Source organism: Marmota monax, unplaced genomic scaffold (assembly GCF_021218885.2).
Source record: "Marmota monax isolate L192 unplaced genomic scaffold, Marmota_monax_Labrador192_F-V1.1 WCK01_AAM20220418_F8-fsc00149, whole genome shotgun sequence".
In the NCBI taxonomy this organism is placed as follows: domain Eukaryota; kingdom Metazoa; phylum Chordata; class Mammalia; order Rodentia; family Sciuridae; genus Marmota; species Marmota monax.
In genome coordinates this window covers 3402803-3423353 of record NW_026693170.1, presented here as the reverse complement: position 1 = coordinate 3423353, position 20551 = coordinate 3402803, and the positions used below count along the sequence as shown (strand labels likewise).

Genomic DNA, 20551 nt, shown 5'->3' with positions numbered 1-20551 from the left:
TAGAAATGTCTGTGCATGTACAATCACATTCCTGTTCTTTCTGTCACAAAGAATAGCATATTGTACACGTTGTTCTGTAGCTTGTTTTTTTCCTCTTAATATATCTTATAGACTTTGCTATTTTAGTAGTTGCCTGGGATTCTTTTATGACATCGATGATCTCTTTATCTTGTCTCAAATTAAGTTGTTTCAGTCATTGTTCCCACCACAGGCACTGCTGTGATGACTTTCCTGGACCTGTTTTTGGCTGTAGATGCACACCATTCAAGGGGAGCTCTTAGAGACAGACTCATAGTGCCCCACTGCCTGCTTGCCGTGTAGGACTTTCACCTTAGACTCTTTTTGCAGAAACCTGAAGATATTGGATTAGGGGCTTCTTAAAAACCTTTGGTTGGGAGGGTCCAGGGCTCTGAATCTTAGATCATTGTTTTCTGACCCGAGTTTTTGTCTCTATAAGCTCAGACTCTGATTCTGAGACCTTAAACCCAATTTCCTCAATATTAAATTTGAAGATCAGCTTGGCATAGTGGAAAGAACAAGGGCTTCAGAGTACACATTGGGTTGTGAATCTCAGCTTTGTCCTGTATCCCTTCCCGTGGCTCTGCTTTAGCTGTGTGTCTTTGTGCTGGACGCTTTACCTTCCTAAGCCTCGTTTTCCTCCCCTGTATACCAAGAAGGCTGTATGAAAGACTTCCAGCTCCAACATGGGTACTTCTCTTAGAATTCTTGATTTCTGAGCCTCTAATTTTGGTACCTGACCCAGAGCCCCATCTCTGTGTCTGGCTTCTCCCATGTCCACATTATGATTCTGTCCAGTTGAGCTCAGTCTAGCATAGGTGGAACAGAGCTTTAGAATCAGATTGACTTGTCCTACTGAGTTACTTATGACTTCATTCTCTGGACCTCAGTGTCCTCATCTCTAAAGCAGAGGTAATAATACCGACCTCCCACACTGACAGAAGAGCTGTCACACAGCAAGCCCACAAGAAATGCTAGCTGCTGCTGCTATTATTAGTATTATCTCACATTCCTGCTCCCAGTTCCACACTTTTGGATTTGAAAAGGCAGCTTGGTAGAGAAAGAGAAATACTGACTTCCCCCATCCGGTTGTCCCTCAGCTGTGGGCCTCTGGTCTCCTGGAGTCCAGCGCCAACGACAGGAGGCTTAATGGGAGGTGATTCTATCTATTGCTATGTAACAAACCACCTCCAAACTCAAAGACTTAAAATAATAATGATTCATTAGTTCTTGAGATTCTGTGGGTTAAGTGGGCAGCTTTTGGCTGGTCTTGTCTGGGCTCACTGTGGCTGTATTTAGTTGGTGGCCAGATTTCACAGGAAGGGCCAGAATGCCTCTAAGTACTGGCTCTTGGCTGGCCCGCCTTGGTCTACTCATCATCCAGCAGGCTAGCCTGGATTTCTTTACATGGGTATCCCTGAGAACCGTTCTGAAAGCAGAGGCTCTAGAATTCACACATTCTGTTGGCCAAAGCAAGTCATCAGGGCAGCTTGGCCCAAGTAGTGGGAAGGTAGACTGCACCTGGAAGAGGCAGCAAAATATTATGTTCTCATCTATCACAGAGCTCACTAATTATAAATGGTGACAGGTCATGCCCTTTAGGAACCTCAGTGTACACATGTGTAAAGATGAGTCTAATATTGCTTATTTATTTATTTAGGGATGCTTGAGATTGAATCTAGGGCACTCTACCACTGAAATAAATCCCCAGCCCTTACTATTTTTTATTTTGAGACAGGATCTCACTAAATTGCTCAGGCTGGTCTTAAACTTGCAATCCTCCTGCTTCAGCCTTCTGAAGGATTACAGGCATGAGCCACCACACACACACACCTAATATTGCTTGTTTTACTGTAAGGTATCTGTGAGGAGCTAAAGTGAGGTAATGGAGAGAACACAAACAGCTGGTGCTTAATACACGGTCATCATCATGGATGTTATGACCAAAATTTTCTACTGGTTATTTCCTAAGTTATTTCACTCATTAGTCCAAAGAGACACTGTACAACAACCATTTAGACAATCACTGTGTCAAGATAGGTTTCCCTTTTGTATGATCTTCTCCGCATTACTTGTCTTACTAGCATTTGGGATGTTCTCTTTGCTTTTGTGTTTCTTTGGCATAATGGGGTCAGTAAAACTTGCTTACAACCCTCAGAAATAAGCATCTGTGTAGCAAAAGGCCAGGGATTACAAACTGGCAGGTGTGTGTGTTTGGCCTGCAGAGCATTAAAATAAATGGTATTAGAATCTGAATTAGTTGCTAACATTTATAATCAGGAGATTTTACGAAACAATCTAGGTTTCCAAATTCCGTTGAAATCACACCATCTGGCATCTCAGGCCTGCTTCCCTCATAGTAGTGCTGGGCTGGAGCTAAATCCTGGTAGGGGACACATTCTTTGGTCCATTGGTGGCTCATGAATTCAGCTTATTAAGTCACTCCTGGTAGCATGAAAAAATGAAATAGGGCAGAAAAGAAAATACCAGTGTACTGCCTATGATCACTAAGGGCAAGGACTACTTTGTGGAATTAGGTCTAGTTGTGTGTGTGCATGTGTTGGGGGTGACTTGAGTTGCAAGGTAAACTCTCTCTTACTGTGGTTCATAACTAAAAAAACAGAAAGCCCTGTTCCAGTTTGACACAAGCTCTATCCAATCCTATTTTCTTCCAATCTCTCTCCTCCCTTATAGGCATTTCAGCTGGAGACCAAGGAACATCAGGTTGGCTGAGGAGATTAAGATGGCTCCCTGTGATCTGCTAGGGGCTGGCAGGGTTCATGAAGCTTTCCTCCCAGATTTTAGGCCCCTTTCCCACTTGGAGCATTTGTAAGTGAGGACATGTGCAGTGAATCTGTCCTCCCAACTCTGCAAGCAGATTGCTGCTCTGGCTGCCTGGTCCAGGCCCTTGAGGCTCACTGGGGCTCTGGGATCTCCAGTCCAGCTGGAGATATCCAGTCTTTGACCCCTGCTCTCTTTGCTCACCCAGGAAAACCCGTATGTCATGCGACGACCCAACTTCCAGGCCCTGTCAGGGAACGAGCGCTTTGAGGGTTTCTGTGTGGACATGCTTCGGGAGCTGGCTGAGCTGCTGCGCTTCCGCTACCGCCTGCGGTTGGTGGAGGATGGGCTGTATGGGGCGCCTGAGCCCAATGGCTCCTGGACAGGCATGGTTGGCGAGCTCATCAACCGGGTACGTCTGGGCCAGGGATGGGGAAGAGGTCTTGGAGTGGGCAAGTGAGGGAGGGAGGGCAGCAAGTGTAGCCTCAGAACCTGTCTGGCACATGGCAAAAAGAGAGTCATTAAAGGCCCCTCCGCCAGCCTGGGTGATAGGGGCTGGGCACCTGTGTTTGGGAGCCCCATGAGGCTGGACAGTGTATCACCCCATGCCCCCTGTCCCCAACCAGCCACCTTGGCTTAATCAGTGCTCAAAGATTTATTGAGTGGATGAAATAACACAGAGTGGGGATCGAGTGCAGATCTGAGTGATCATGTCAGGCTTCCTGTAGGAGCTGAAGCTCAGAATAGGGGCTCACCTTGTTTGTGTGCTCTGCCCAGTATTGCAAAGGAGGACTGGCATATTGTGGGCATCGAGAGATGCTTCTCAGACTTACACATTCACTCAGTCAGTAGTTTTTGGAATACCTATGGTGTGCCTTTCCCCTTGTTGGGAATGAGATATAGCAAGTGGGGAGCACCATAGACCTTGGCCTACCCCTAAGAACTTCAAGTCTCTTTAGGGTTCAGGAAGCAAATGATAATACCCTAGAGCCATTTGGTCTAAAATGGAAAAAACTCAGAGGAGGGGCCCATGGCAGGCACTGGACCCAGGTTCCACAGAGGGCTTTCTGGAAGAGGCAATGCCCAAATCATTTCATGGAGGGTATGAAGAAGTCAGCAGGTGATGGGGTACAGGAGGGGGATGTATTTGGAGCAGAGGAAACAGCATCTACAAAGCTGGGGGGCCTGAGAGAGTGGGGAGCTCTGGAAGAGCTAGCTGGGCCTGCAAGTGGGCAGGACTTGGATGAAGGTGAGGAGGGATAAGAGGCAGGGCCATGGGAGGCAAGGGTGCCGTGCAAAGAATGTTTTGGAGTCAGACCAACCTGAACTGGAATCCTTGGGTGAGTCATTTCTTCAAATCCTTTTTTCCCCTCCCTAAGGTAGAGATAGGACCTGACAGGTCTGTGGTGAGTAGAGACAAGTTCCTCACACACTGCTTATCAGACAGTGGGGACCAAGGTGGTGTTCCTATTTCTATTTCAGATGGAGAAATTGGGAGGGCACATGGCAAGAGACAAGACTGTGCCAAACAGGCCCCAGTTTAAGTCACACTCAGAGCTAGTGTGAAGAGCAAGGAACTGGCCAGGAACAGTCAGGGTGGCCTTGACATTGGACTTGGCTGAACACATCAGAGATTCTTAGCTCCTATCTCTCCTATGCCAGAATTTACTACATCCAAGCCCCTGAATGTCACCAGGATAGACATGACTAGGGCACTTTGCTTCACAAGGACATTTATCCCTTAGGGCACTGATATTCAAGTTATTCTAACTGGAACTTTTTTCTATTATTGAAAGCTTCTTCTGAATCCTGGACAAAAGGAGAGCTCCTCTGGTGGAGCAGAGTCCCTGAGTCCTGGCTGCGCGGTCTTCCCCCCCAACTCCAGGGGCAGGCCCTGAGGCACTGCCTCCTCGGTCAGGCTGCCATCTGGTTTGAAAGCTTCTGCCCCAGGGTGGGTTTTAAGGCCTGAAGCCCAGAGAGACACCTGATGAGACAGAGGGCAGAGGCCCAGAACTGGTGGCCCTGCTCCCACCAGACTGCTAAGCTTCCCATGACCTGTTTCCACAGTCTGGTCCTCAGTCATATGAGCTCAGAAATTTTCTTTGATTAGGAACCCTAGAAATAGGCTCTGGGGCTGGGGTTATGGCTCAGAGGTAGAGCGCTCACCTACCATGCATGAAGCACTGGGTTCCATCTTTAGCACCACATAAAAATAAAATAAAGATATTGTTATAACTAAAAATAAATATTAAAAGAAAGAAAAGAAATAAGCAACTGACGATCTATAAACTGCATGCCAGTTTATTCATCAAAAAAGAAGGAAGTTCTGGAACAGTAATTATTTACAGCTGCCCAACCTTGGGCCAGTCTTAACCTTTGTGTTTCTGGACCTGCTCAGTGGGGTGGGCAAGATTATTTGGTGCTGGGGGACAAGCTTTTGTGATTGGTTGCTGTGACTTTAACCCTGAGTCTTGGCTCTGCTGTGCCCCAGTTATGTGACCTTGATCAGGCTATTTAACCTCCCTGTCACTTAGTTTCTTCAACTGTAAAATAAGTGTGAACATGAAATGAATGAGTCCACTTAAGAGGCCTAAAAAGGGCCTGGAGGGGGCTGGGGGTGTGGCTCAAGCGGTGGCGCGCTCGCCTGGCATGCGTGCGGCCCGGGTTCGATCCTCAGCACCACATACAAACAAAGATGTTGTGTCCGCCGAGAATTAAAATAAATAAATAAATATTAAAAAAAAAAAGTTTAAAAAATAAAAAAAAATAAAAAGGGCCTGGAGGGTAGGAAGTGATAAGTGCCTATGTCCTATGCTCTTGTTGTTCTTATTCCTCTTGGCATGGCCAGCTCAAGAGTACATTCATGTTCTTATCCACTAGCTACCCAGCTAGTATTGATTGAGCACCTACTGTGTACTGGGCCCTGTGCTTTATCCTGGGGTACAGTAGTGAACAAGGCGGATCTGGGATAGCCTCTACTGCTGAGTGTAGTAAAGAGTTCAGGCCTCAGCAAATTAATGGGATGCCCTCAAAGACTTTGGGTTGGCTCCATTGTAGGAGGGGGTGCAGGCAGCAGTGGCAGCAGGACTAGTAAGGAGGTTCAGGGTGAGATGGTGTACCTGGGCCCCAACACAGCAGGGATGGAGACTTGGGGAGGGATTGTAGAGCCCAGGTCTTGGTAACAGCCTTGGGAGTGGAAGCAGGAGGGAGAAGGCAGGCGGGTGTTCTTCCCTTGTCTGGCTGGGGCAGCTGGCAGCGATGACATTTATGGAGAGAACAGTGGAGGAGGAGCAGGCTTCGAATGCTAAGCAGGGTGGGGCTCAGCCTTGCTGAGTCTGCCCTGCCAGCAGAGCTATGTGGGAATCGCCGCCACATCACCACGACAGCAGCAGCTGCTGTTGGCCGACTTCACGCTGTGTGCCAGGAATGTTCCAAGTGTTACTTAACTTCGTTCTCATAACAATTCTTCATAGTGCAGAGGTTCACTGTCCTCCTACCAATGTAAGATCTGGGGCTCAGCAGCAAAGGGACTTGCCCCCAACTCACAGTGCTGTAGCAGGTGTCTGTCCCCAGGCCCATGCCGTTTCAAAACCCCCAGCAGATACTAGAAAAGCCAGGAAAAATGTAGAAATTCACTGTTGCTGATCCAAGCACTCCTGTCCAGGCTTTGACTTGTGTTCACTCCTGGATGCCTCACGACCACCCAGCAAGGGACTGGCATTAGCCCCATTTTCTCAAATGCATAGAGTGAGGCACCAAGGTACTATGTCCAGCCTGTACAACAAATGACTGAGAGAACTACAGTGGGCACCCCAGTGGACTAGCTGGGAGATGGAGAGTGAATTTCAGATGGAAGACAGCCCTGGATGCTGGCATCTCTCCATTCCCAGTCACCCTTGGCTTGGGCCAGGTATCCTTTTTTTTTTTTTTTTAAAGAGAGAGTGCGAGAGATAGAGGTAGAGAGAGAGAATTTTTTAATATTTATTTTTTAGTATTTAGCGGACACAACATCTTTGTTTGTATTTGGTGCTGAGGATCAAACCTGGGCCGCACGCATGCCAGGCGAGCACGCTACCACTTGAGCCACATCCCCAGCCCAGGTATCCTTGACCAGTGTCAAATTATGGTCCCTTTATTCCACCCAGTGGCCACTGCTGGAATTGGCCTCCTCCTCCCTGTCGCTGCTTTGGTGTGAATTGAAGCTCTGCTCCTCAGCCTCCTGGCCTCATGTCTCTCCATGCCTCAGTTGATCCTACAGCAGAATCTCTTTATAATTAAGTCTGACCTGTCCCTCATACTTTAGGTGAAACTCCATGGCCTCAGGATAAAATCTGTGCCTTCTGGTCTGGCCCTCAAGGGTAGAACAGATATCAGGTTAGGGTCCCAGGAACATACTCAAGTCAGATTTACAGGCCAGGAGCATGGGAGGTACCCCTGGAAACCTGCCCTGTTAGGGATTGCAGGAAGCAGGCATGGGCAGAGGGTGAAGTTGAACTGCAATACAGGCCTGCTGTCCTATAGTCCTCCACCATGGACAGCTCCAGAGTTGGAATGGCCATCAAGGACATCCCTCCTAAGGTAATGGACCAAGCCTTTATGTCCCCCACAGATGCCATTGGACATGGACTGTCCTCGGGGTGGGTCACCTTGGGTGAAGAGCTGTCCTGTCTCCTATTGTCAGAACTGAGAGCCATCAGCCAACAACACCCTGGGCAGCTAGAGCAGTGAATGCTCTGACAATGAGTGAGGGTTGAGGAGCCACCATGGCATCCAGTATACCAGCACACCAATTTGGAGCTGGACCACCAGCCCCAGATTTCCAGAAGTCCCACAAAATCCCTGCCAGACTGCTTTATGTCCAGAACCTCGATTTCCCTTCCTGAAATGGGGCTCATATTACCTCACAAAGTATGGGGGAGTTAAATGCGGCTAATACCAGTCCCTTGCTGGGTGATTGTGAGGAGTCAAGGAGTGAATACAAGTCAAAGCTGGACAAGAGCCTGGACAGGAGTGCTTGATCAGCAACAGTGAATTTCTACATTATTCCTGGATTTTCAAGTATCTGCTGGGGGTTTTGAAAAGGCATGGGCCTTGGGACAGATACTTGCTACAGCACTATGAGTTGGGGGCAAGTCCCTTTGCTGCTGAGCCCCAGATCTCACATTGGTAGGAGGACAGCCAACCTCTGGGCCATGAAGGATCATTATGAGAACTGTAGAACTGCTGTTCCTAACCCCTCCATCTAATGTCTGATTTCAGGTTTTTGTTTTGTTTTTAAGGCACTGGGGGTTGAACCTAGGGGCACTCAACTACTGAGCTAAATCCTCAGTCCTTTTTTATTTTTTATTTTGAGACAGGGACTCACTACATTGCCCAGTCTGGCTTCAAGCTTGCCATCCTTCTGCCATTAGCCTCCCAAGTAGCTGGGATTACAGGTGTGCACACCACATCTGGCTAATTTCAACCTTCTTACTTATAGTCCTCATCAAACCTTGTCTCCTGGGGATGCACAAAGTCCCCTAGATGCCATTTTCAAATACCATATCACAATTGTCTTCCAATTTCAAAATTTTTATGCGTTGAGAAAATCATAGGTGAGAGAGAAAATGAATATCAATACAGAATATCTCTGCTTTATGATTTTAAAAATCATCTCATTTTATGCATAGATTTTTGAGCCATTTTATAGTTTTATATCATATTGTGTTTCAGGTTATAAAACAATATATGGTAAGTATAATTCCATTTCACATAAAATGTATATATACATCAAAAAATTATAAGTGCTTCTGTATGCCATCGAAAGTTGTTGTATAGCTAGGAAGTAGACCAGTGTAGAGTGAATGCTTGCATGTGCAAGGCCCTGAGTTCAGAAGTTGCTCCAAGCCATTTAAAAACAGTTTCTTTATGTTCATTAATTACATATGTAATACAAAATGATGCAAAATCACATTTTGGAGATAACCACTATTATGAGTGTGGGTATATTTTTGTAACTCATTTTCTATAAACTCATTAATACATGTATTTAAAGTTTTAAACTTTTATTTTTTATAAAAATGGTATCCAGCCAGGCACAATGACACACACTTATAATTCTAGTGACTTGGGAGGCTGAGGCAGAAAGACCAAAAGTTCAAGGCCAGCCTAGTCCATTTAGTGAGACCCTGTCTCAAAATAAAAAGCGTGTGAGGCTGGGGGTGGGGTGGGGTGGAAATACAGCTCAGTGGTAGATCACCCCTGATTTCAGTTCCCAGTACTGGAGAGGAAAAAAGTATCCTGTTACACATACTATTTTGTAATTTGCTTTTTTTCACTTATAGCTTGACATTTTTTCTGTTGGTACACATATTTCTGCCTTTTAAAAGGGCGGGTGGTGGCTAGGGATATAGCTTAGCAGTAGAGTGCTTGCCTAGCATGTGTGAGGTCCTAGGTTCAGTTCCAAGTGTGGGTGGGGGGAGAGTGAAGAGGGGGAAAGGAGAACACAGGGGCTTACCAAAGGGCTGTGAGTGAATTTTCCACATGGATCTGCCTTATTTTTTAAAATCGACCAAAAAAAGGCAGATATATTTAGCCATTCATTTATTGATTAACTTATTTATTAAGCACCTGTTGTGCACCTGGCCCTGTTCCAACCACTAGGAGGAAGCAGTGTACAGAACAGATATACTTCCTACCTACCCTGAAGCTAATGTTTCATTTTTTTTTTTATTGGATCTTTATAGTTCTTCATAGTAATTGGGTTCAGCCCAACAAACTCATGCATGCTTGGAAATCGATTTCAGTTCATGATCCTTCCCTTTTCCTTACCATCCTCCCTCCCCTCGCCCATTCTCTTTCCACTACTAGACTTCCTTTTGTTTATCTATTAATTTATATTCAATTGATTATTTATGTTATCCTATCCTTCCCTTCCCCTTTCCTTTATTTTACTCTAACTTCTGCATATGAGAGAAAACATTCAACCTTTGGGTTTCTGAAGTTTGGCTTATTTCACTTAGCATGATATTCTCCATTTCCATCCATGTACCGGAAAATGCCATAATTTTAGTTTTTTGGTTTTTTTTTAATGACTGAGTAGAACTTCATCATATATGTATACTACAGTCTCTTAATCCATTCATCTACTGACGGGCATCTGGGTTGATTCTATAGTTTAGCTATTGTGAATTGTGCTGCTATAAACATTTGGCTGTATCACTGTATTGCTGTAGTATGCTGATTTTAGATATTTTGGGAAAATATCAAGGAGTGGGATAACTGGGTCATATGGTGGTTCCATCCCTAGTTTTTTGAGGAATCTCCATATAGCTTTCTAGAGTAGTTGTACTAGTCTGCAATCCCACCAACAATGTACACGAGTACCTTTTCATCACAACCTTACCAGTATTTGTTGTTGTTCATAGTCTTGATCATTGCCATTGGATTGGAGCAAGATGGAATCTGAGTGTAGTTTTGATTTTCATGTCCCTGATTCCTAGAAATGTTGAACTTTTTCTCATATATTTGTTTATTCATTAGCCATATGTGTTTCTTCTTTTGAGAAAAAAAATTTAAAATCTTTTGCCCATTTATGGATTGGGTTATTTATTTATTTATCTATTGGCATCTGCTGAGCCCCAGATCTCACATTGGTAGGAGGACAGCCAACCTCTGGGCCATGAAGAATCATTATGAGAACTGTAGAACTGCTGTTCCTAACCCCTCCATCTAATGTCTGATTTCAGGTTGTTTTTTTTTTAAGGCACTGGGGTTTGAACCTAGGGGCACTCAACTACTGTTTTTTGAGGTCTTTGTGTGTTCTGGATATTAATCTCCTATCAGAGGAGTAGCTGGCCAAGATTTTCTCCCATTCTGTCAGCCCTCTCTTCACGCTCTTAATTGTTTCCTTTGTTGTGCAGAAGCTTTTTAGTTTGATGGCGTCCCACTTGCTGATTTTTGGTTTTATTTCTTGTGCTTTGGGGGTCTTGTTAAAGAAGTCAGTACCAGTACCTCTATGATGAAGTGTTAACCCTGTGTTTTCTTCTAGAAGTTGTAAAGTTTGTGGCCTAATTTCTAAGTCTTTGATCCATTTCAATTTGAGTTTTGTGCAAGGCAAGATATAGGGGTCTAGTTTTGTTTTTCTACATATCGCTGTCCACTTTTCCCAGCACCATTTTTAGGCTATCTTTTCTCCAAAAAAAAAAAATATATATATATATATATATATATATATATATATATATATATATATTGGCCATCTTTGTCAAATATCAGAAGGCTGTAGGTATGTGGATTTGTCTCTGTGTCTTCTGTTCTTTTCCATTGGTCTTCATGTTTATTTTGATGGCAATATCATGCTCTCTAGAATAATTTCAGATCAGGTATTGTGATGCCTCCTGTGAAACTAATGTTTTAGTGGGGAAGCTGACAGCATATATATTAATGTCATGCCAGATGGTGAATGCATTGTGAATAGAAATAAAATAGGGTAAGGGATAAGAAGTATTTGGTGCATAGATATGTTTTGGGTGGTTAGGTGGAGTTTGGGGAAAAAGCCTGAGTGAGATGAGGAAATCAGCCCTGAGAAGACCTGTTAGGAAGTGGGTGACAAGGACAGGGGCTTTGTCTCTGTGTCCCACTTCTGTATTCCCAGCTCTTAGAACTGTCAAACACCCAGCAGGTACTCAGTAAATACTTGCTAACGGATTGGTAAGTCTGGGGGAACAATATTTTCCGGGTCGAGTACAAAACCTGGAGGTCAAACTGAGCTTTCCTGTGTCCAGGAAGCAGTGATGGGGCTGGAAGGGCTGAGGAGAGGGAGCGAGGGAGCCCATGGGGCAGTGAGGTCCAAGAGAAGGCTCAGATCAAGGGCGGTAGGGTCTGGAAGGCACAGGTAAGGATTTGGGATGTTATTTTTATTGTGTTATAAAGCCATTGTATGGGTTTTTTTTTTAAGAATTAAAAAAAATTTTATTAGTTATTGATGAACCTTTATTTATTTATTTGTTTGTTTCTTTATATTTGGTACTGAGAATCGAACCCACATGCCAGGCAAGTGCTGTACCACTGAGCCACAACCCAGCTCCCTATTGTATGGTTTAAGTGGGAGATGTACTGTGATTTTTTTTTCTCCTTTTTATTGAAGTGAAATTCATAAAATTAACTATTTAAAAGATACTTATCAGTGGCATATAGTACATTCACAGTGTTATGTAATCACCGCCTGTATGTAATTCCAAAACATTTTCATAACCCCCAAAGAAAACCTTGTACTTACTAAGTAGTCACTTCCCATTCCCCCTTCTCTCTCCCACCCCTGGAAACCACCAATCTTTCTGTCTCCATGGATTTACTTATTATAGATATTTCATGTAAATGGAATCATCTAGCCTGTTATTTCTGGCTTCTTTCACTTAACATCACTTAGCATGGTGTTTTCAAGGTTCATCCACATTGTAACAGTTCTCAGCACTACATTCCTCATTATAGCTGAATAATATTCCATTGCATGGATATGCCATCTGGATCTAATTTTTAAAATTTCTTAAAAGTGATCACTCTGGTTATTCTCTTGAGAAATAGCCATAGTGGGGCAAGAGTAGAAGCAGATGGTTCATGTAGGAAGCTATTGGATCAGAAAAGGTGTGGGCCAGAGAAGACATTGACTTGGGAATGAGAGACATTTGTGGCAGAGGTGCTACCAGATTGGATGTATACAAGTGGAATCAGAGGTGACTGGGGAGTTTGGCCAGAGCAGCTGGGTAAACAATGCAGGCCAGTTTCCACCATGGGGTGGTTGGGTTGAGAAACAAGTGTTATGTCTGGACATGGATTCTTCAAGATGCTTGTCTGAAATTGAAGGGAAGATGTATGGGTTCCATTGTGTGTCTGGAGCATGAATTAACGTACTCATCCCCTATTGATGGATATCTGGTCATTTCCTGTTTTGCTAGCACAGACAATGCCCCTGTAGACTTGGCCTGTGAATTTGCAGGAGTGTTCCTGGGTGACACATTTTAAGAAGTAGAACTTCTGGGTCAAGGGTATGAAATTTTTAAAAGTATATATTGCTAAGTGGCTATTGAAAAAGGTTTTACCAATGTATATTCCCACCAAAAGTGCATGAGAATATCAAATTTCCCACATTCTTGCTAACAGCGGATATTATCAATCTTAAAAAAAAAATCTTTGCCAATCTGAAAAGCTAAAAATAATATCTGATTTTTTAATATTTATTTTTTAGTTGTAGTTGGACACAATACCTTTATTTTATTTATTTATTTTTATGTGGTGTTGAGGTTTGAACCCAGGGCCTCGCCTGTACAAGGCAAGTGCTCTACCACTGAGCCACAACCCCAGCCTAATATCTGATTGTTTTAACCAAAACAGAATGTTACATGACTGAGTATTAATCCCCACATGAATGTACTGTTATTTATCTAGCCATTTTTTATATTTAGTTATTTTCAAGCATTTTTATTTGTACTGTTATAAACAACTATAAACAAATATCTTTCTACATAAAAGCTTTGCCTGAATAGCAGCTTCTTTTTTCTTTTCTTTCCCTCTCCTCTCCTTTCCTATTCTTCTCCAGTCTTCTCTTCTTTTTGAGACAGGGTCTTCTTATGTTGTTCAGGTTGGCCTTGAACTCCTGGACTCAAGAGATCCTCTTGCCTCAGTCTCTTAAGTAGCTGGGACTATAGGCATGTGCCACTGCACCCAGCTTATTTACTGAAGATTGATTTTTGCACAGAATGACTGGACAAAAGAGGAAGACCCTTTCTATGGCCTTTGTTATATATAGTTGAATAGCTTTCCAGAAAGACTACACCAGTTTCTATACAGGCTTCTTCTCAGAATTGAGTGCTTTTTGTTTTAGGGCTTTGTTTTGTTTGTTTTATTGTGATACTGGTGATTGAACCCAGGAGTACTCTAACCACTGAGATACACCCCCAACACATTTTATTTTTATTTATTTTATTTTTGAATATTACATTTTAAAAAATTTGGTCTAATTAGTTATACATGATAGTAGAATGCATTTTGATACATCATGCATAAAGGGAGTATAGCTTCTCATTCTTCTGGTTGAATATGTTATTTTTTATTCTGAGACAGGGTCTCACACTAAGTTCAAGGCTGGCCTTGAACTCATGACTCTCCTGCCTCAGCCCTCCTCAGCACTGAGTGTTTTGATTAGTTTTTAGCAATAGAAACCCTCTGTCATTTTTGTAGGTGGCAAATTGTTTTTATTATTCCCACTTTAGTGGACCACAATGGGGCTTATGTGGTCAGGTAAAAGATGGAATCTGGGCCCATGTTCAACTTAGAATGGGTCTTCATAGGGCTATGGACCCACCTTGTGTTTTCCCAGTTCCTGACTGTATAATAAATAGACATACGTAACAGCCAGCAGCATCCCACACAGAGGCACTGACATGTGGAGCCAGGGCCATTATGGTAGAAAGAACCAAGTGGAAGCCCCTAGAACTCCCCATCTTTCTCAGGATAGTAATTCAAAAGCAATTTTACATCCTTAGGGGAAATTGCAGAGATTAGTTCCACCATTAACAGCTTAAAAAAGCAGGGGTAGTGATACCACCCTCATTCTGCTGGCCCATTTGGCCTGTGCAGAAGGCAGATGGATCTTGGAGAATGACTGGATTATTTTCACTGTAATCAGGCGATGACTCCAATTGCAGTCGTTGTCTCAAATGAAGTATCTTTACTGGAAGAAATCAACACAGCCCTTGGCAGCTGGTGTGAGCTACTGACCCGGCAATTGCTTTTTCTTCTATCAATTTCCAAGGACCACCAGAAGCTAAGAGTGTGCATCTTCACAGCCTTGCCTCAGGGCAACATCAACTCTCCCACTTTCTGCCATGATAAAAGGGGCAGAGAACTCGATCTCAAGGGTTCCCACAGCATCATGCTGATCCACACGTTGACAACATGATGCTGATCTGATCTGAGGAGCAGGAGATAGTTTTGTAAATGAGGTTGGCCATAAATCCCCTGCTGATGTCTGTCAGGTCCAATCTGGAGATGAAGATAGCACCAGTTAGTTGATTAAAATCCCATCAGTTTTTTGAACAGAGAGAATTGAATATAAAGGATTGTTAACTAAATGTAGTTATTGACGAGCTAATTGAAAAGATAAAAAGAAAATCAAAGGGTCACTCAGGCAGCAACTGCAGGTAGCAGCTATCACCCTTGGGCTGAGGTGACAAGGGGAAGAGATTGAAAAGATGAAAACTTAGGAACCTACCAGAAGACCACTCAGAGCCAAGACTCATTAGTCCTGAGGAGAGAACCCTATTTGCTTGATATGTGACATTTTTTGGATTTGGGGACAACTTATAATCACATTAGATTGTATAATTTCCATTCACTTACTTTCCAAACAAACCATATAACTTGTCATTTCTAGTGTGGTCTGGAGTACACACCAGCTCTGTAAGCGAGTTTAAGTTGGCAGCTGATGGCCCAGCAGATCCACAGATCTACAGAGAGCTAGCTGCTGGCAAATGGGATGCTATATGGGGCCGCGCTGGTGTCAATAGGAAATTAATTCATGGAACAAACTCAAGCCCTCTGCAGTAGCTGTTCTCTTTTGAGAAACTACTTCTGGCTTCTTTTCTAGGCCCTGCTAATAACCCAACACTTTCCCATGCCTGTGAGTGACTGTGTGGCCTCTTCAAGACCTGGGTGTGTCACTTCTGGGTCAGTCAGATCCCACCAGGAGATAAGCCACACAGATATTTGAATGAAGAAGAGAATTTTGTTCTAGGTATAAAGTTGTTCACTAGGTAAATGTGAGCATGAAAATTCCAAGTCAGGAGGTTTGACTCGTTCTCCCGTAAAGGGCCAGGGAGTAAGTATTCTGACTTTCCGTCCATTCTGCCATAACCACTCAGCCCTTGTGTTGTGTGAAAACCAGTTTGACAACATGTAAACAAGCAGGCAGACTGTATTCCAATAAAACTTTATTTACAAAACTAGATAAATGAGCTGGCTTTGGCCTGGGGTCCATGATTTGCCCACCTTTGCTCTTAGTGTCCTGCAGGAAGTGGCCACAGGAGGAGCTTTTGCTGCTGCTGGTGGTGTTTCTGAAAGGGCTGGCTCTGCAAGTGTTGGGAAGCTATAAACTGGCTTCATCTGCTATCGTGGAAAGGAACCACTGCTGCCAAGGGGCCCACGCAGGCTGGGAGGAAGAGAACAGAGACAGGAAGGAGCAAGCTCTCTCCCCCTGCAACTCGGCAGCCTCCCTCTAGTGCCCCCCTATGGGCAGAGCCTTCAAGGCAGGAATATAGGTTGCACATAGCCTCTATATTTGGAGCTGAGGGAGAATCACAAGTGCTTTGATTGGGCACTTAGATGATCCCCCTTGTAATTCCTAATTTGAATTCGTCCTAATTTCATTCTAGAGATTAGACAACTTTCAGGGTCCCATTGGAGAAAAGTGTGGGAGTGCATGTTAAGATGGGAAGACTTATCTAAGAAAGAGGTATTTCTGCTGGGAAATGAGGGTGAGGAGGAGGTAAGAGGGGGTCCAATAGGCTTTGACAGGAGCCTAGAAGGAATTCACAGCATTTGAGGATCCTTTAGTCCTACCTTCAGAACAAAACCCAAATCCGACCACCACTTTCCACTACCACTGCTGACCCTCAGTCCTGCTCCACCATCTCCCTGGGCTTTAGTCAGCTCCCTGGTCCCTGCATCCACTCTGGTGCCTGCAGTCTGCTCCCACTCTGGTGCCTGCATTCTGCTCCAAGGGCGTCCTCTGTTGCCCTTGGAGCAGAGCCCGACCCCTCACCATGTCTCACAGGTCCTGCAGGGCTGTGTTCCCTCCATGCCACACTTCCCATCCCTCCTGTTCTCCCACAGCCTCCCTGATCACTGCAAGCCACTTCCCACCTCAAAAACCACCCACTGTCCCACAGCCTGGAACTTGCACACCAGGTCTTCTCTTATCTTGCCCTTGTGCTTCCTTCAATATGGGTCTCAAATGAGACCCTACAGCAGAGAGTTATCCAAAGCACTGTCTTCCATGGGTCTCTGTTGCCCTGCTTTGTTTTACTTCGTTGCACTTGTCACTTTGTGTGTTTGTATTCACAATACTCCCAAAGCTAGTATTGTGCTTGGCCAGTAGAGGGCGTCCAGCAAAGATATGTTGAGCAGGTAAATGAGAGAATGAATGAACAAATACAAAGGGCACAGCAGTTGTGATGCAACTGGAGATGGAGTTGCAACTTGGGCTGGAGACCAAGATGTCAGGGGGTGAGGCAGGCAAGGTTTCAGGAGCCAGATGGAGCAGGGCCTCATGGAGGAACAGGTGAGAATTGGGGCTGATAGTTAAAGAAGGATGAGCGGCATTGAGGTATTTAAGCAGGGGAGTGGTGTGAACAGATTGTAGCATATTGGAATCCCTTGGGCTGCCAGCTGAGTGGCCTGGGAGATGGAGATGAGCTTTCCAGTCACAGGTGGAGGCCTGGGCTGGGGTAGTCAGTGGAGGCAGAGATGAGTGACTCAGCTCTGCAGGTGTTTGGGGGCAGAATCAGGAGGGTTCAAAAGAGGCTGCAGGGACTGGGGATTTAGCTCAGTGGTAGAGCACTTAGCCTGTGCAAGACCCAGTTTCAATCCCAAGCATGGAAAAAGAAAGTGTTTACAGTGAGGGCAGGGGAGACAGACATGTACAGGATGACCCCCAGATTTCAAATGTGATGGCTTCAGGGAAGATGAGATTCAGATCAGTCTTCGGGAGAAGGTAGATGTTGAGGTTGCTGAATGTTCCTTGGAGGTTCAAGGACTCATTCATTTCTTGAGCTCCCTGAAAGCCAAGGAAGGGTCATACCTGCACTTGACCTCAGATGCCCCCAGCCATGGAAGGATGTGGGCAGCAGAAAGAAAGTCTCCTCAGCAAGGGAGTGATTCCAAATCTGGGAGCAGCTAGGTCAAGACACCTACCCTCTCTGTGTCTCAGTTTCTTCACATGTAGTATGGTGGGAATGTGGTCTCTCATTTTATAGGTTTCTCTGGGGGACCAAACAAGCTACTCCAAGAAAACCCGGAACAGTGGCCCTGTGGGAGCTAATATGTACTTAGAAGCACTTAGAAGGATAATGTGAATACTCAGAGGGCCTTGGGGTCGGGGTGAGTAGGGTCTGGAGGTTGCTTTGGGGTAGGCTTAAGCAGTGAGGTATACTGTAAGCCTCCAGTGATTGAGGAAGAGCAAGTACAAAGGTCCTGAGGTCAGGAGTGAGCCTGCTAAGTTGAAGAGCAAAAAGCAGGCCATTGTGACTGGAGGAGTGGGTAAGGGAGAAAGGGCATGAGAAGCCAGCAAGGCAGACTGCAGAGGGCCTCTGGGCCATGAAAGGGTTCGTCCTGGGTGCTGTGGGAGGCCATGCTTGGTTTTAACAGGAGACCATCCATGAGTGGTGTAGGTGAAGAGAGGTGGATAGATCTAAGAGTGTTTCAGGAGCAGTGCCACTGCCCTTGTTGCTAGAAAGAAGCAGCAGGCCAGCTGATGAGGAGGTTGGTGAGCCTTCAAGGGACAGGGAGAAAGAAGCAGGGGGGGCCTGCAGGCTTCCTGAGGAACTGGGGATAGCCAGGGCCCCTCGAACCCATCTGAAAGGCCACTGCTTCCTCTTCTCTGAAATGGGGACTGGGCCACCATGGGTGGCCACTGGGTGCATAAAATGAATAGGATTCCTGTGCTAGCTGGACTGTTCCGGCAACAGTTCACATCTTAGTCATAAATGTGACCAGCATACAGGAAAGGAGGTAAATGCTCCTCATTCTCAACACCCAGGAAGCCCCACAGATGTTGCCAGAATCAGATGGGGTTTGGGTCTCTGCCACACACCGGGCCTCTGTTATGCCTTGGGGCTGAGCTGGCTCAGTGCTTAAGCTATATCAGGCAGGTACCAGAGTGCCATCGCTTGTTGCCTTAAGCCCGCTGTTTGACCTGTGCCGCCTCAGCTCTGATTCATCTTTCAGGTCCGTGTCTGCTCTCCCTGATCTTGGGGCATTGTCTTTGGACTCTCCTCTGGCCCTGGCCCTGGATTTCATTTGGCACATTTGCATTCTCTCTGCTTTTGGGTTCGGTTTTTAGCCTGTGCCCCTCTACCTTGTAGTGCTTTCGGTGATCTGGGCTTGTGTTTGATCTCTGCCACCTATTCCTGCCTCTGGGTTAGGTCCTGGGCCTGGGCTGTCTCGCTGCCATCCAGGGTTGTGCTTTGATTCCTGTGTCATCTCATGGCTGTGGGCTCTGTTTCTGGCTGTGGCCTCTCCCTGACTGCAGATGGGGTTAGGCCTGGGTTGTCTACACTGGCTGTACCCTTCTGGGGACTGTGTCCTCTCTCCCCATCCCAGGTTATGTCCAGGCCTGGGTTCCCTCCTGTACCCTGTCTCAGCCCCTTCAGGACCTTGGCTCATTCATTTCAGCCTCAGGGGAAACTCCGTTTTTGAATTTAGGTTTCAGGCCCCTCCGTCCCTGGCCCCTGAGGCTGGGACCCAGTTGAGGCCCAGGGAATGGAGTCAGGTTGCTAAAAGGGGCATCCTGGGGCCCTGGTCTCCATCCTGGGACTAGGGATCTGTGGAGGACATGGTGCCTGACACCCTGTTTACAGATGAGCAAACTGAGGCCCAGAGATGTGAAGGTTGCCTGAGATCATGCAGCAAGCTGGGCATAGCCAGGGCTCCCACCTCCCCATGCTCACCTCACCTGCTCCATCATGTACAGGTGAATGCAAATGCTATATGTATATGAGGGCATGTGCTGGGCCATTAGGGACTATCCCTGCGTGTTGCTTCTTCCGCCTGTGTATTGGCATGTGTGGGTGAGATAGTGCAGAAGTGACTGTGTAGTGCTCCTCTGTGCAGTGCGTGCAGGAGTGTATGTGAAGTGCAGGGATTTTTTTAGGTCTTGTGTCCAGCCCTTGGCTAAAGACCAGCTACTGTCCCCTTAAGCCAGAGTGAAATGGCCTTTTGGATCAGCCAACATGTTCTAAAAGGGGTTCCAGATACACCAGCAGGTCCAACCCACACCCTGCTCTCTGTCCCACCCTTCACTGCTTAAGACCTGGACCCCAGCACCCTCCACTTGGGGCCCCACACAGCCTCCCCTGAGGTCATTTCAACTGAGCCAGACACTGTTCCTATATGTCTGGGGAGGCTTCAGGCACACATCTGGGTCACTAATGTCTTCCAGGGGCAAGAGAATAGAGGTCACATCCCCAGTTTGCAGTCCCCAGCAGCATCTTTTACTCACTAGTGCCTTTGCCTGAGACTTGGTTTCCCCATCTAAAAAAACGGGGCTGGGATTGGCCCAGGGAGCTGTTGGAAGGAGCGTACAAGATCATCTGTATGACTTGCTATCCAGCACGGAGCCTGGCACTTAATAAACATCACCCAGTGCTAATGATTAATGCAGAAGAGGTGAAACCAAGCCTGAAGAGGGTCCTGGAGCAAGTTGGTGACCAGTTATCTTAAGGCCAGTCTCAGGCTGTCTGCGTGTCTTTGGGTTAGTAGGGGACAGAGGTGAGTGGTGAGTTCTATAAAGCAGGTCCCTGATGATACTTGGTAGGGGAAGGGACAGGGCAATGACTGGGATTGAGCAGCTGGGCAAGACTAGGGCAGGAGGAGGCCTAAAGCCAGTAGGAGCTGTGAGGGCTGATGATGGCCCAAGGTGGACACCCAGAGCCAGTTCAGGCTCTCAGCCCTTGTGATCCCTTCCTCTCTCTCCTTTGCCCCCTCAGTGGCACAGGTT

General features: G+C 45.7%; 1 protein-coding gene across 3 annotated transcripts in view; it reads left to right on the top strand.

Moving 5' to 3' along the window:
• Nucleotides 1–20551, top strand: part of Grik5 (glutamate ionotropic receptor kainate type subunit 5) — a 60039-nt gene that overhangs the window by 20460 nt on the left and 19028 nt on the right. For 2 of the 3 annotated variants that reach the window (XM_046455596.2, XM_046455597.2), the window contains exon 12: nt 3008–3211. The exons of the other annotated variant lie outside the window; for it this stretch is intronic. In XM_046455596.2, coding sequence (XP_046311552.1) covers nt 3008–3211 — 204 coding nt within the window. The remainder of the gene's footprint in view (nt 1–3007; nt 3212–20551) is intronic. 3 annotated transcript variants of the gene reach the window in all.